This window comes from Pyrus communis, chromosome 16 (assembly GCF_963583255.1).
Source record: "Pyrus communis chromosome 16, drPyrComm1.1, whole genome shotgun sequence".
NCBI lineage: Eukaryota > Viridiplantae > Streptophyta > Magnoliopsida > Rosales > Rosaceae > Pyrus > Pyrus communis.
In genome coordinates, this window is record NC_084818.1 from 1,798,277 (window position 1) to 1,814,937 (window position 16,661).

A 16,661-nucleotide genomic window follows, 5' to 3' on the forward strand; every position below is an offset into this window, starting at 1 on the left:
ACCAATATGTAGTTGAAATTGTTTAGCTTTCTATTCATTGTCATTGTCTAATTTTGATGTTATTTTTATTTTATTTTTTCTGATCGAGTTTTGATGTTACATTGAATTTATCAAAAAGTTTGGGGAGGGTTTAGACCAGTTTTGAGAGGATGATTTCAGCATAAGATGCTCACTTGCGAATTACCTCAGCACAAACCTCAGCCTATAATACTATTCTATTATGTCGCAATCATTATATGCTGTATGCAACTATAGTGGTGTTCTGAATATAAAACTAGTTTTGGTGTAAGATAATTATCAAAGTCGCAAAGATGTAATTAGGTTCTAGAAAGGGCAGACCTGTTATTAGCATGTATTCTGGGGATGTTTTACCATACAACTAATCAAGGATTTATCATATTTTTTACTCTCTCATCATGTGATCACATACCTAAGTTATAAAAATGGGATTTGGATCCTCTTCTGAGCTCAGAAATCTAAGCCTCCTGATCAAATCACATGGACCGTTGGATTTTGATCCAATGGCTACAAACCGGGGATTCTTCTAAAAGTTATAATAATTGCAACCGTTCGGTACCCAATCCCAAACCGATACCGAAATTTTGGTAGGGGAATCAGTCTCATATTTTCATTCGTTCAGTAATCTCAAACCGAACCGAAATAAAAAATATATATATTATTGAATTTTAAATATATATATTTGGAATTGTAACAACCGTTGGTTTTAATTGAGATTTAATCCTAACCATTGAATCCAAATAAAACCGTCAGTCTCTCTCTCGACCTCACCTCACCCTACTCTCTCATCTTCGCCGATTTCTCTCGATGTCTATTCTCCTTCTTATTTGTTGTCTTCGAATCTGACCACTTCACATAAGTGACTCACCTCTCTCTGTCAATTGACCTCTCTGATCTCTCTCTCGACTTTTCATCCCTCACTGAAAAACATGTTGCAGGAATGGCAGCAGCTCAAGTGATAACATCGTCAATCCTTACCAAGAGTTTGGCTTCGTTTGAAAGACTCAGACCTTCAAGCCTTAAGTTAACTCAGTCTCAGACTCTTTGTCTCTTTGTCACTCCTTCTCAAATTCGAAGCTCAGCAGCCACCTATCCTCTCACAATTTGACTCCGACAAACTCCTTCCACTATGGCCACCACCACACCTCACGACTTCATCCTCCACCACCGATTCTCTCTAGTCTCTCTATGTGTGGGTTTCGAATTAAGGTTAGGGTTTCGACTGGGGTTAAGGGTTTCAAATTGGGGCTTAGGGCTTCGAATTAGGGGCTCGAGTCAAGAAGAGGATGCGGGTCCGTCTACCTATCTCTTCACTATGTCCTCTCTCTCGACCACCGATTCATTGTTACTTTCTCTGATTTCAATTTGGGTTTTTAATGTAGGTTTAGATGATTTCAATTTCAATCTAGATTATGTGAATTTTGATGCAAGTTCAATTTCAGGAAATCCCGAAATACCAAAAATATTTCCAGAATCTCGAAATTTAGTTCGAGACCAGTTATTGGATTCTTGTCCTGAAAATTTTTGGTTCGAGATTTGGTATACCATTTTCAGTTCGATATCCCATACCGAACCAGCTGTAGAAAAAACGACCTTCAAATCTTCTGTATCATGCCTTTGTGCCATATAGGATGCATTTTTACTCACCATCATCAACAATATGGTGTATGCTCACCATACACCTAATCATTTGCTAAGTGTCATTGCACTTAACCTTGATTAAAAAAAAAAAATCAAAATTAAAAATGTAACATTTAATGTGAAAATTAACTAAAGTAAAGTAAAATGACATACTACAGATGGTTAGGTATGTGGTGAGTACAAATCATAGCATGGTACGTGGTAAGCAAAAATACTGCATGCCAAATAAATGTCAATCTCTTATATTTTGACATATAATCCCTAAACATAATGGCGCTAACTTAATAAAATTAGAAAAATAAAAAATAATAATTCAGAAAATCCAAAAGCTCCCCCAACCCCATCGGCCTCCTTTCCTCTTTTCTACCTACATTTTCTCTCTCTTTCTATGGAACCAAATGTGAAATTGAAGTTGTGATGTTGAGGGAGTGCGTTTGGCGGTTTCTTGGACGAAAAGTGGTAGTGAGATAGCGTGGGGCGGTGGTGGATGTTGAGTTTTGGGAGAGGTGATTGTGGTAGAGCAAATCTGGTGGTATAGCTAAAAAAATAATACCATTTGGAGCTGGACAACCAAGAGGTCCAGTAAGCACCGATGAGGATTTTAGTAGGTACCATAGAGATCGTGGTGAGCGATTCGGGTGCGTGGATCGAAATTTTTTGCAGGCCGCTTCATTTCGGAATTATATTTAGGCTAAGTTGTGTCTTATTTGGGCTGAGTTTTCGTTCCTGATTAGATTCATATGTAACTCTAATTTCTATATATACTCTATAAATCGAACCTTAAGGATGGTTTATTTTGTAGTGGCAAATTTGTGACAGTTTTGTGAGAGCCAGTTTGTAAGTTTGAGAGTTAGAGAGCAGTTTGGGAGAGTTCTCCATTCTCGTTTGGTTTTGTTAGAGTTTGTGCTTCGCATATACAGCAGACTTCCATACCAAACTACATAAATCTCTTGTGTTTTATTTGAAATTGTTTGTTTTTAGTTTTTGCCTACGACTTAATATCCAATATTGCTCTTAGAATTGTTTGTGTTTGAGATGGAGATAAGTTTGAGCCCAAAGTAAAGAGAAAAATCATAACCACCAGACAGTCCTCCACTTGTCTTACAAGAGATTACATTACAAAACTTTTTGTTCGAAAAATCAACCACACAACAAAACTTTTTGTTCCAAAATTTCAACAAGAGATTACATTATCAAATGGACAAAATGTTTGAAAACAATACTCGAGCTTTCAATGTCAAAACCTATTTACATATGAATTTCAACATACAAAACTTTTTGTTCCAAAATTTCAACAAGAGATTACATTGTCAAATGGACAATATGATTGAAAACAATACTCGAGCTTTCAATGTCAAAACCTATTTACATATGAATTTCAACATACTTTGAATTTTAGCATCCGAAAATGTTATAATATGAGCAAAGACAAAATGAACTTGATCATTCACCATCTACTTCTATATCCATCCCCACTGATATATGGGTGTGAAAGCCACAATTTATATATTCTCATGCAAATAATTAGAACTCCGAACTCACAGTCCAGTGTCCAAGACCACACTGCATTCATTCACCACACGTACCCCAACATCCAGCCGCGCCGGCCTGTCGGCCGACCAAATACTGGGGCAACTTTTTTCAAAATTTAGCTCACCCACCAGTACTTAGATGTGTCATGATTTCTTAAATTTCTTCCATGCATGAAAGTCTTCCTCTCCCTCCCGGTTCCACAAATAGCACAGCCACCTTTTTTTTTCTTTTTTTTTTTTCCCTTGTTCTAGCTTAATCAGCTTTTCAACAAATAAGCTTCCAAAGGCAATGGCCTCTACTTATTTTTCTACTTATTTGGTGGCACTGTTCTTCTTGGTTGTAGCTGGGTTTGATACCTGCTCGGCTAGCCGGATTGGTTTGGGTTCGAGGCTGTTGGCTAGAGAGAACCAAACGTTCGTCTCAGATAATGGCACATTTGCTTTAGGGTTCACTCCAACGTCGGACGACGACTACAGACTTCAACTGGCAATTTGGTTTGCGGAGCTTCCCGGAGATCGAACCATAGTATGGTCTGCTAACAGGTTAATCATCCAAAGCCTCCTCGTTTTAATCCCTTGAAAAAGCAAATTGACAAAACTAGATCTTAACCAGTAGATCTAGGTCCATAAATATTACGACAGCAAATATATTTCTCTCTTTATGTGATTTCTTTTTATTTTTCGTTGAATTATAACTTGCTTAATAATTTTTTAAACTTATGTCCAGGAATAAGTCTCAGTTAAGAAAGACGAATGAAAATGTTATGTTTGACTTACAAGGCTAGTGTATTTTTATGTGTAGCATACTTTAACTAGTCCAAGAATAAAAAATATCTTGAAAAATTAATTGAAGTGATCAATTTACAAATGGCATTTGTTGAAATGATCTGATTTTTCGATATCTGATCGATATGTTATCAGTCTTTGACTTTGATCCATCATTTTGCCGAATATCTTGCATATAGAATGTTGCATATAAAGTGAATAATTAATAGACTTCGACTAATTAGAAGAAGAAAAAAAAAAATCACAAACCAGTCCCCCCATCCCTAGTCTTTACAATGGCTTTTGCAGGTTACAAATTTCATTTTCTGTCAATCATCTAAATATATAGGAACTCAGCCGTCTCCAACAATGCAATCCTAGAGCTTGATACAACTGGAAACCTTGTCCTCACGGATGGAGATGCTACCACGTGGACCTCAAACACCTCCGGCGCTGGTGTTGAAGGCGCAACATTGCAAGAATCTGGAAACTTCGTTATCTACAATGATGTCAAGGACCCTGTGTGGCAGAGTTTCTCACACCCATCTGACACTCTCCTCCCAAATCAACCTCTTTCAGTCTCTTTAGAGCTAACAACTTCGAAGTCCCCCTCACATGGTGGTTACTATGCACTCAAAATGCTTCAACAACGCGCTTCCTTAAGCCTTGCCTTGACTTACAACGTGCCTGAAACTTTATACAATTCCTCCCCTGAATCATACTATAACTATTCTTATTGGAACGGACCAGACATATCAAATGTAACTGGGGATGTTGCAGCGGTTTTAGAGGAAGCAGGTAGCTTTGGAATTGTGTATGGGGAGTCATCAGATGGAGCTGTTTATGTGTACAAGAATGATGGTGATAATGGGGGACTATCAGCAGCATCAAACATATCAACCAGATCATCGGTTCTTCGAAGACTGTTTCTCGAGAGTAATGGGAATTTGCGCTTGTATCGTTGGGATAATGATGTTAACGGGTCAAGGCAATGGGTGCCAGAGTGGGCTGCAGTTTCAACACCATGTGACATTGCTGGAATTTGTGGCAATGGGATATGTAATTTGGATATGAGTATGACTAATGCTTCTTGCACATGTCTGCCGGGGACTTATAAGGTATCTGGGGGAAGTCAGTGTTCAGAAAATTCATCACTTATCGGAAAATGTGAACGGCAGAGTAATTATGGGTCATCCCAGTTTAGAACTTCAACGATGCAGCAAACCAATTACTATTTTCCAGAATTTTCAGTCATAGCAAACTACAGCGATGTTGATAATGTAACAAAATGTGGAGATATTTGTCTAGCTGATTGTGAATGTGTTGCTTCAGTTTACAGCCTTGATGACGAAAGTCCATACTGTTGGGTTTTGAGAAGCTTGGGTTTTGGTGGCTATGAGGATCCTGGTTCCACTCTGTTTGTGAAGATTAGGTCTAATGGCTCAGAGGGCGATGCACAAGGATCCGGGGAGTCTTCAAAGGGGTCTGGTAACCGGCGAACAAAAGTTTTGGTTATTCCTATTGTTCTTAGCATGACCTTCCTTGTTGCCCTCCTATTTCTTTTGCTATATTACAATGTGCATAGGAGGAGATCCTTGAAGAGAGCACTGGAAAGCTTAGTAATCTTGTCTGGTGCTCCGCTGAATCTTAGTTACCGCGAATTACAAATTCGTACGTGGAATTTCTCACAGCTTCTTGGAACTGGTAAGAATGGACTCTATGTATAATAGTAATTTGCTATTTTCTTGTAGTGTTGGTTCTGTTTGGTAATTATGTGCTACTTTTCAGGGGGATTTGGGAGTGTTTACAAGGGAAGCCTTGCAGATGGAACTTTGGTTGCCGTAAAAAAACTTGAAAGGGTTCTGCCACATGGGGAGAAGGAGTTTATAACCGAAGTGAACACCATTGGATCCATGCATCACATGAACTTGGTTCGTCTATGCGGGTACTGCTCCGAGAGCTCACAACGGTAAGCAATAACTTTGAGAAACCTAAACACTTCTCTTTGTATTCAAAAAGCTAGTTAATGGTTCATAAACAATCTTAAAATGTTTGTAGCCAATGACACATGGTTTTCTGAATTCTAGTAGACATTCTAAGATGCTACAGTTGATTGATCTAAAAACAGAACATATTTTCTCGTGCTGGCAGGCTTTTAGTTTATGAGTTCATGAAAAATGGGTCACTGGACAAATGGATATTTGGCTCAAATTATTCCCGAGACAAGGTGCTAGATTGGCAATCACGCTTTGATATAGCCGTGGGTACTGCACAAGGAATTGCATATTTTCATGAGCAATGCCGAGATCGAATTATACATTGTGACATCAAACCCGAAAACATTCTGCTAGATGAAAATTTCTGTCCAAAAGTTTCCGATTTTGGACTAGCTAAGATGATGGGAAGAGAGCACTCACAGGTTGTTACCATGGTCAGAGGAACAAGAGGCTATTTGGCTCCGGAGTGGGTGAGTAACCGTCCTATAACCGTCAAGGCTGACGTTTATAGTTACGGTATGCTTCTTCTAGAGATCGTTGGCGGTCGAAGAAACCTGGACATGTCATTTGATGCAGATGACTTTTTCTATCCTGGATGTGCTTTTAAGGTATAATAGAAAATTTCTTAGAATTCTTTTTCTTGTGCAAAATTTTTGTTAACCTTCAAATCTTTTGGAAACTTTGCTTTTATGTAATGAATTTCAATCATGATTGTAGGAGATGACAAGTGGAAATCCCATGAAAGTTGCAGATAGGAGACTCGAAGGAGCGGTGGAAGAAGAAGAACTCATAAGAGCCTTGAAAGTTGCCTTTTGGTGCATCCAAGATGAGATATTCATGAGACCAACAATGGGGGAAGTGGTGAGAATGTTGGAAGGATCAGTTGGCATCAACATGCCACCAATGCCCCAAACGGTTTTGGAGTTAATTGATGAAGGCCTAGATCATGTGTACAAGGCAACGAAGAGAGAATTCAATCACTTCAGCTCCTTCACCATCAATACCCATCCTTCTTCATCTCAAGCTACATGTAGTAACTCCACAATGTCCCCTAGATAGTCAACTAGAAATCGTGTTATAACCGACCATATTTAGTTAGTCTTGTACGCAAGCTCAGTTATAGTTCATCAAAGTTGACATTCAGTTACTGCATTAATTCTTTCTTTTACTCATGTTCATATTATTCATTCAGAAAAACCTAGGAAATTAATAGTATTGGATTGCATAAACTCGATCAATATAGACTGGCAGATACATATTTATATAGTCAAGGTATAAGGATGGATGTCCTTTTGTTCTTCAAATAGTAAACAGATTGAAATTCTAGACGTGATTCTTGATGGAGGAGCTGTATCCATCAAGATCAAGATCAGCATAATACTTGGACCAAAGCATGACACCTCGATACTTAGCCGAATTTTTAATATGCGGAAGGACTTGTGAGTTGAGATCAGAAGCAGGAATAAAACCGCTACCAGCAGCCTGAGGTGCAGCAGGCAACCCCAAGAAAATCTTATGTGCAGGGATGGCTGACGTCCACTGCTTCCAAGCACTTTCGAGATTAGCCACATTGCCGGAAGTGTACTGACAGGGAGGGTTGTTGTAGAACTGAACCCAAACATTGTCAAAGAGGCCGGTCTTAAGTGCATTTCCAACCCAAGCATCAGGAAAGGGACATTGTGGGGCAGCAGTCAAGTAAACTTTCTTGCCTCTCTTGCTATATCCAGATAGGTACTTAGCAAGGTCATCCCAATGTTGGTCAGTCCCTCCTTCAATATCAAAGTAAATTCCATCCAATACTGCAGCTCCCAACGGCCTCGACGAGGAATGCCCTCCCAAGAAGTTCCACAAGTTGCAACTTGCCTTGCATCATCAACTGAAGCTAGAGTAGCTCCCAGAAGCTCCTCCTATGGAGAGTATGACTTTAATCCCCTTGGCTTGTCATGACTTGATTTCTGGGCTCAATTTGGTGCATTCATCGGTCGTTGGGTCACAGTGACCGGCTAGGTTGATGGCGGGGGTTTGGCCATTGCCGAATGTGGTGAGAAAAGCTATGTTTACAAATTGTTAATTCCCCGAAGCACATGTTTCAGCCAATGTGCCTTCGTTACCATTCTGACCCCAATATATTGCGATTCCACCGGCTTTAGCACCGAGAGTCAGCACTAGTGTCACTAAAGAGAGCAATGCTAGGGACATTGTGGATTTTGAAGCCATAGTTTCAAGTAGTTTGTGGAAGTTTTGGTGAGAAATGATATGAAAGAGGTGGTGTTATATAAAGGCAGAGAAAAAGAGAGAGAGCTATTGCCGTAGGGTAGGTATTGTGATTTGTGACATTATGTTCATTGAAGCGTGACATTACATTTACGCAGCTGCAGGTCTTTCTTTGTAGTCTAGTTATTTTATAGTTTGTAAATCAAAGGCACGAGTGAGTTGATATGAAATGCACTGTCTATATGTTGGGGTTTAAAAATGCTTCACTACTCTGGAGATGTTTATCTCACAAAGAATAATGTAACGCAGCGGAATTGATAGGCAAGAGAAAGAAAGAATTCTCAAAGTACTACACAAGGTTTTTATTCACTCACAAACTTAGTACAAGAGGAAACACTCAAACACTCTTAGAAGCTTTGTTGCTTCTTCTTACTTCTTACTTGACACTCTCACTTCTTACTACTTGCTCTCTTGGTTGTTTTTTTTACAAATGGTGTGGATGCCTTCTCCTTTTATAGGCATGGATGGAACCTTGGAGAAGCATGAAAACATCATGCTAGAGATATCTAGATAATTCCACTACCTTCCTAAGCTAGAATTATCTACACTAATCTTGTATGTTGGTGGAATCCTCACCATTCTTCTAGACTCTTCCACCAACTTGAACTTTGCTAGAATTCTCTAACATGTGCATGGATTTTTTTTGTGTATGGGCCGGATCAATTATCTTTGGGCCAAGACAAGATTACAATTCAACACTATATGCATTTGTCCAGCTGTACTTCAATAATTATACATTGTGTATCCGTTAATACCTGAAGTTATATAACAATTTTGGAACTAATCAAATGTGGTTTTATTTTCGGACGTTGTTATATAACCTTTCTTTCCTCCAAAAGAAAAGTCCTACGGATAGGGGAACAAGCGCTGCAGAATTTGTATCTTATATAGAATTAGGATAAGATTACACTCAAGGAAATGAAAGGAAAGAATATGTCCACAGAAATATTAATTTTTTTATACAACGATATATCTACATCAAGGGTGGCATAATGAATTGTTTTGGGCTAGCGATTCGCAAGTTCCGAACTTAAGACCTCTCATTCACAAATAAATAGGAATATCATTAAACCCTAAACCATAGTACGTACCAAGTGGCCCACACAAAGATGAGTTAGAAAACCCTTAGTTTGGAGGAGCTTGCCAGGATGGCTTGAAAGCTAGTGAATGCGATCCCGCCCTCCATCAGCCGCTGTGTGAGCTTTGCTCCTTTTAGCTGGAGAGAATTTATTCACAAACATGGCAACTAACAAGTGATATGGGGTGCAAGTAATTGCATTGGAATTCATACTGTGTGATTGAAAAGTTTAGGGTTCCTGTGACCCATTTTTTGTTGCAAATCGATGTCATGTTCAAACGTTCATCTTTACTGTTGCAATTTAAATGTTGGAAATAAATTTGGAGTCCAACACAGGAAACAAAGGCTGAGGGAACTTAACAAATCAGGATTTGAGGGAAACTATAACATATAAAAAGGCTTAGAGGTTGACTAAGCAGATGTGAAAATTTTAAGTTAATCCCTTCTGTACAATTTAGCTAGTGGGACCAAAAGTATAGGATGTTCTTGTTCTGCGGCGTATGGAATAAACGGCATACAAAGAAGAAACAAGCACGTTGATTTGTTTATGTACGTTAGGGATCTAAATGTTGTTATTATAAAGAGGTCTGGGAAATTGGCCAAAAATACCAATTTTCAAATTTGCATCAGCTTTTTAAGTATGTCGTCGATATCTGATTGTTAAGTCAATAATCTCTGACCGTTATGTTGTTGATATTTAATTTTGACCAGTCTATCAATTGGGATTGATTACGATCATTTTAACCAATTTCCAAAGAAATTTTAATTGATGATTGATGATGAGCATTCTCACATAAGCAAACTACCATAATATTATGAATGTTTGGAATCTTTAGCATTTGCTTATTGTCTTAAAAGGGGGACAGAAGAGGGGGACCAATTGGTTTCAAGTCACTCTCCTTTTCTGGGTTGTCACTAAATCCTGGGTTCATGTCGAGTTCTTTCTCCGACATCCCCGGGGACCCCTGTCTACTTTTACTTGTTTTCGTAGCGATTTGTTTTATTAAATGGTTCAGTTTGGACTAAAAGGATGCAAATTTTCTGAAAATTAATTTGAGCATGAGAAGATACTGCTAGTAGTGGATGAAAAAGCTTGAGATTTCCTCGCCAGGAAAACTTTGTGATATTTTCTTGTTTCTTTTCTGCTACAGATTGATTCCTTCCATTTGTGTGTAGGATTTCACTGCTGTCCTTGCATTGTAATATACTAGAGGACCATGCGAATGCTTGCCTAGCCAATTCTGATATCTGAAAATATTCTGTTGTCTTAAATTTGTATAATTTTCTACAAGGATAATCAATGAATCATATACTAAAATATAAACGGTTTTAATCGTTGAAAAAATTGTGGAAGGAGCATCACCGAGTAGAGAAATGAAACTTGAATACATAGAAAGACACACATCTCATTGAGTCCATGTGATTACGTCTACACTTGCAAGAAATTTTATAAGTTGTGCATGAATTTTGAATAGTGTGATCTATAGAAGTCATGGGTAATCATGATGTTTGAACTTTTCTATCCTTTTCTTCTCTTTCATTTTTCCCTTTAGTAGCCAGGTGTGGTCTATTGAACCTAACAAAGGAAACACCTCAGGTTCTGGTTTCTCTTTTCCTCATGCTCATGGTCCAATGTATCTGCTGTCTGTATGCATAGGCTTAAAGCACTAATAAACGTTTCCCTTTTCCCCCCTAAATTTGTGTTGATTTACCCGGCACGCAAAACGCAAAGATTAATGGGTGTAACTAGAGATTTATCAAACATTTTTATAACGCTAGATATGTGATCACATGATGAGAGAGTGAAAAAAAAAAAGAATAAATTCTTGATTAGTTGTATGATAAAACCTCCCCAGAATACTTGCTAATAACAGGTCTGCCCTTTCTAGAACCTAATTACATCTTTGCGACATTGATAACTATTCAGAACACACTATAGTTGCATACAGCATATAATGATTGCGACATAATAGAATAGTATTATACATTGTTTAGGCTGAGGTAGCTCGCAAGTGAACATCTTATGCTGAAATCATCCTCTCAAAACTGGTCTAAACCCTTCCCAAACTTTTTGATAAATACAATGTAACACCAAATCTCGATTAGAAAAAATAACATAAAAATTAGACAATGACATCTTTCTAAACAAATTCAACTAACATTTTCTCGAATACATATAGTACAGGTAATGTTACATGAGGTCCAATATCCTAGTGGATAGAAAGTTGAGTTTCTATTCACCTGTCTTTGGTTCGAAACTCCCTCATTCTCTAAATTATTGTAATAGTTTCGAATCATTCTCCCCCTCTATTAATAATAATATGTACATTAAAAAACAATAATATACTTGTGAGAGAATATGGGTTGGAATTGGATAAATAATGGAGCTTGTACAGACGTGCATGAATCTGCTTGCCTTATACACTAATATCTGTGTGTAATTACTTCTACATTTAGGAACTTATTTTGATTAAGCTCGTAGCCAAATCCGGCTTATAAATTAATCGAGCATGCATGAACCTGTTTGAATTTTTTTTTTATTTTATTTAATTTGAAAGCAAAATAAAAATGTAAAAATAAAACATCATCTTTGTCAACTTTTAAGAAGAATTAAAAGGAAAAGCGGGGTTAACTACTGATGCAGACACAACATTATAGATGCTTGTGGGGGCTCACATTTCTCTGTTTCTTTCCTCCTTTTCTCTTTTTCTAAATTATCAAAACTCAGTGTCTCTTGCCCGACAACCACATACACAACTGTTGGAGAGAGGAGAAGGAGAGAAGTGAGGGAGGATATTGAGGTGTATATATATATGGAGCAGGACATATGTTCCACATGCAAGAGTGCCTGATCTGCTAGAAATTAGCAAATTTTCCAGCCTTTTTGTATGTTCATATCTTTCTCATACAAGTTTGAAAGCCATGGAAGCATCCCAGCCTCTTTCCATTGAAAGCTTTTCATATAGTTGGTTAGTAAACCTTAAACCAGCTTCTCTGGAGAGCCTTGACAACTCTGTCAGAACCTCGCTTGATGCGTACGATGAGGCTTCCTTCATCGAGATGGACCCAACAATGCCGCCCTCTCAGAGGTTCTTTATGAATTCCCAGCAGGATTTCAAATTTGACTTCCCAGCTGCCATTTCACAATCTCCTCTCACTACCCTTGTTCATGCTGATGAGCTCATTTCCAACGGCTATGTTTTGCCTCTTTCTGTTGAGTCCTTAATGAAGATGGAGGCATATCATCGTGACGAGGCCTCAAATTCCAGTCCACTCCCTTCCCATTTACAAAAAGATGCTGCTCCAACCGGTAATCATAATTCTAGAGATTGCTCTAAATCATTGAGGAGGTGTAGAAGATTGTCGCGACGAATATTCGAGAAGTACTTGAATTTTCTTAGGCCCTTGTACAAAAGGATCAGAGGTGATCACAACCATCAACACAAAGCAAATCCTAAAGGTGGAAATCTTGATAAAAGGAGCCATTCGGTAAAGAACTGCAGGGTGCGTTCATCGGAAACTAGTCAATCTCCAAGAATAAGTATAGCATATTCCGCCGATGATTGGCGGATGTCATGTGATTCTGAGAGCTCAATCTATGAGGCAGTTATCCATTGCAAAAGATCCATAGGTATGTTACTTTTTTCTTCACTTAATTTTTTCATCAGTCTCATATTTTCTCCATTTTTAAGAAAAAATGAGCCACTTAACTAATATCTGTTGAAACATTGTTAATTTCAGGAAATTAAATGGACTCAGGGATGCGATACAAAGCAGATCAATAGGAGAAAGGGAGAGGAAGAAGAATTCACATGGGAAGAGTGGAAATGAGAGGTCACAAGTCCAGAAGATCATCAGCCACTTGTTCTTTGTCATCTTCCTCACTCTCTCCATATATATTTCCCGGATGATAATGTAAATTAATTTTGTTTTTGAGGATAGTGGCCATGAACATTTCCTTATTCCTGTAATATATATAAAATAATTTACAGCAGGATTGTTTTGGTTTTGTTCAGTTTAAATGCTATGAAATATAAAAAATGAAGCAGGCCACCAGACTTTAGAACCAAAAGATTTGATACGACAAATCCATCTACTTTTTTTTTTTTTTTTTTTTTTTAAGGAGACAACTGGTGATAAGTCACGGTTATCCATTCATTCCGAGGGCTGGGAAGACTCACAGAGGCATTTCAACTTCCTCTGACCACAAGTTTGATTTTCACACTAACAGCAGATTTCGAACTCGAGACCTTCAATCTACTTCATTTCAATTATGTAATTATAATCTTTTCTAGTTGGAAATAGTAATATGAAATTCATATCCATTTGCGCCCTTTGTCAGTCCTTTCTCTCTTTCTGCTCCACGTGCCACAACACACATATTTTGTAATATCAACAAGCAGAATATTACCATTTCTTTTTTTACTTTGATATTTCAAAGATGCGTTTATAACAAATCGTTAATCTATCTACAACAAGCTATAATACGTCATAACTTGTTATCGAACTTACTACATGTACCTCTAAGACTGTATTTAAAGAAGTAGAAACTCCTGTCATTAGACTAACTAATCATCAGCCAAACAAAATGTTTAATTAAGCATGCCCCTGTGGACTGTGAACAATATGAACGAATAGAGATTTTGATATTAGGAATAATTTGATTGGATATGATATTGATTGGATATGATAACTGATCGTCCTTGAATATTCTTCATAATTCAGATTTTGCATCTTAATCAAAATCTTGATTTTCAGCAAAAACAAATTGGGAAAAGTGTACATCAATTGTGAAAGATAGAAAGATTCTTTGTTTATTTTTCTCTATTATCTCGGGGTGCAAACTGTGGGAAAGAGACTTGTAATAGAGGAAAAGTATTATTGTGAGGGAAAAAAAAAGAAAAAAGAAAGAGGGTAACATGGCATAGAGTTTGTCGAGTTTGAGACTCGAGAGACATATGGAATGTACTTTTGGACTCATTTTTGAAGTAATCAATAGTATGGTCGACCATATGGATTGTTTGCAACATAATCCTATCCACGGGTTCCTTGTGCCCATTTACCAACAATATTGCAGCATACATTTGTGATTTTGTGCTCATATATTGTAGTGATGCTGCTACAAAAACAGACCAAAATGCTTTGTTTGATGATTCATTTGATTGAATTGATTATTAATTTCACATTGGAAAGATCCTCGTAGTCATGGAGAATGCATTGAACCCTGTTAGAATTCTTATGTCCCACATCGGTCAGAAGGCTTGAGAACAAGCTCTTTTATTAGAATTACCCCACTCTAACTAATACCGAATCCTTTTGTGATAAAACCCCACACCTGACGGATTGAGCAGGTGGCCAAGTGGGGACAGTATCGGTATTGTTGGAGTGGGCCCATGGCCCGTCTACCTGAAATTTAAGATGGTATTAGAGCCAGGGGACGGGCCCGTACTGCCACGTGAACGGGTGGGTCCCCTTTGACCCCGTGCGAATGGGTGAGCCCTGACTTGGTTCCACGTAGGCCAAGAGATGCCACGTGAATGGGTGGGTCCCCATTGGCCCCGCACGAACGGGTGAGCCCTGACTTGGCTCCACACAGTTACCGATGTGTGGAACTTCACGTGTGACCCATAAAATAGGGTCTCACGTGCGGGGGAGTGTTAGAATTCTTCTGTCCCACATCGGCCAGAAGGCTTGAGAACAAGCCCATAGAATTACCCCACTCTAACTAACACCGAGGCCTTTTGTGATAAAACCCCACACTTGATGGATTGAGCAGGTGGCCAAGTGGGGACAGTATCAGTGTTGTTAGAGTGGGCCCATGACCCGTCTACCTGAAATTTAAGAAATCCCAAAAAGATAGGCAATTTTTTTTAACAAAGTGATTTATTTTGAATTACCCCTACTCATGAAGAGGGGAATACAAACTCGGTTTCAAGAGGTGAACGAAACACATTAACCTGATCAACTAAACTAATCCAACATTTAAAAATAGATGGTAAGAGTAAAAACGGATTGGTCCCCTTTAAGCACATGCATGCCTATTTGTTGTCTCAATCAGTTGAAGAAGCTGAGTTTTGGGTGTGGCCTAATATTAGCCAGTGGGTAATGGGGTATGATGGTAAGAGAAATGAGGCTAAGACGAAGGAGATGAGAATTTTGTCACATGAATGTCACCAAAGCAGGATAAATAAGGGGACATGGACAAAATGTGCCTAAGCGAAATGCCAAAGTTGGATGACATTGCTTTTGTGTTTCTATCTATTTATTTCTCCGTCGTCGTTTTGGATTTTTTCTCCTTGGTGGCCAAGGAAGCACGACATTGAATGGCTTATTATCTTGTTTTCCCCTTGTTGCTATAACACCCCGGGGCCCTAGTCCTTCCTTAGGCCCCTCCTCCTAGCATTTTGTGGGGACCAAAACTCCGTATATGCTATTTGTCGCTGCTATTTCCTTCAGTCACTGTAGCGACTAGCCCAAGTCATAATATCGAGACTCAAGTTGAGGATATGGATGATTAACATTTATCTGGTTATGTCCTAAAATATATTCCATACGCACAGGAGTCTCACACTCTCAATTAGTAGAGTAAAACTAAGTTGATGATGCATTATTGTCCACATGCATTAACAACTAAAACTAGTCCTCACGTACGATTGACCGTAACACTCTTCAACTTATTATTAGAGATCATTTACAAGTTCTAGGGCTTAGAGACAAGACAGTCTTCAATACATACTATGATTAGTTTACAAGCTCTAATAGTATCACACATTGTGCCCCAAACTGATTATGACGAGTGTAAAGAGTTTGATGACTTACCAAAACCCTATTAACAAGAAGGCTTCTTGGAAACAACTTTAGGAAACATCATAACTCATAACTAGGATAATAAGAGAGAGCCCGGGGGACCAGAAACTTGTTATATGCCGTGTGTCGGAAGTATTAAGATTACATGCATCCTTGTGACACACAAAGAAAAAGGCAGATAACTTCTTATATATGTATTTGTTGAGACCTGCAAAGGTAAAGGTAGGGCAGTGACCTTATCAAGGGAGTCAATTGATGTGGTTTGATTGTTTTAGCAGAGAAAGAATGAATGTAACCATCTCAGAACGGAAGATCCTAATCATGGATGTCAGTATATGCAGGAATAGATAAACCCTACGCGATTTTGGATGCCGCTCTTTTGGTGAACAGCACATGAACAATGTCCTCCTTTCCCATTTGATATTCATGGGATTCAATTCCCTAAACATGTTGCTTTCATCCCTTACATGCATGCATCGGTATCGTTTCAACTTATCACATTGTTTTCTATTGAGATTGAGTGCATGCATGAACCTCTCTCCCTCCCAC

The 16,661-nt window shown here is 38.4% G+C and overlaps 2 protein-coding genes and 1 pseudogene across 2 annotated transcripts; 2 read left to right on the forward strand and 1 right to left on the reverse strand.

The window, feature by feature from the left end:
* Positions 1–3,475: 3,475 nt before the first annotated feature.
* Positions 3,476–7,223, forward strand: LOC137721394 (G-type lectin S-receptor-like serine/threonine-protein kinase At5g24080). The gene is made up of 5 exons (XM_068460490.1): positions 3,476–3,734; positions 4,306–5,660; positions 5,745–5,925; positions 6,108–6,561; positions 6,671–7,223. The coding sequence occupies exons 1-5, from the start codon at positions 3,481–3,483 to the stop codon at positions 7,010–7,012; spliced, it is 2,586 nt and encodes an 861-aa protein (XP_068316591.1). The 5' UTR covers positions 3,476–3,480; the 3' UTR covers positions 7,013–7,223.
* A 53-nt stretch (positions 7,224–7,276) lies between these two features.
* Positions 7,277–8,170, reverse strand: LOC137721397 (hevamine-A-like; annotated as a pseudogene).
* Positions 8,171–12,030: 3,860 nt separating this feature from the next.
* LOC137721398 (probable membrane-associated kinase regulator 6) lies at positions 12,031–13,384 on the forward strand. Its single transcript, XM_068460491.1, has 2 exons — positions 12,031–12,936; positions 13,047–13,384. Exons 1-2 carry the CDS (start codon positions 12,228–12,230, stop codon positions 13,052–13,054), a joined length of 717 nt encoding a protein of 238 aa, XP_068316592.1. The 5' UTR covers positions 12,031–12,227; the 3' UTR covers positions 13,055–13,384.
* The last annotated feature ends 3,277 nt before the right edge of the window (positions 13,385–16,661 follow it).

What these genes read in the sequence shown, in the direction of transcription:
- LOC137721394 (XM_068460490.1), top strand. Translation starts at nt 3,481, where the DNA reads ATGGCCTCTACTTATTTTTCTACTTATTTGGTGGCACTGTTCTTCTTG. An exon ending in TGCTCCGAGAGCTCACAACG is followed by an intron (nt 5,926 to 6,107) that starts GTAAGCAATAAC and finishes TCGTGCTGGCAG; the next exon opens with GCTTTTAGTTTATGAGTTCA. An exon ending in ATCCTGGATGTGCTTTTAAG is followed by an intron (nt 6,562 to 6,670) that starts GTATAATAGAAA and finishes TCATGATTGTAG; the next exon opens with GAGATGACAAGTGGAAATCC.
- LOC137721398 (XM_068460491.1), top strand. Translation starts at nt 12,228, where the DNA reads ATGGAAGCATCCCAGCCTCTTTCCATTGAAAGCTTTTCATATAGTTGG.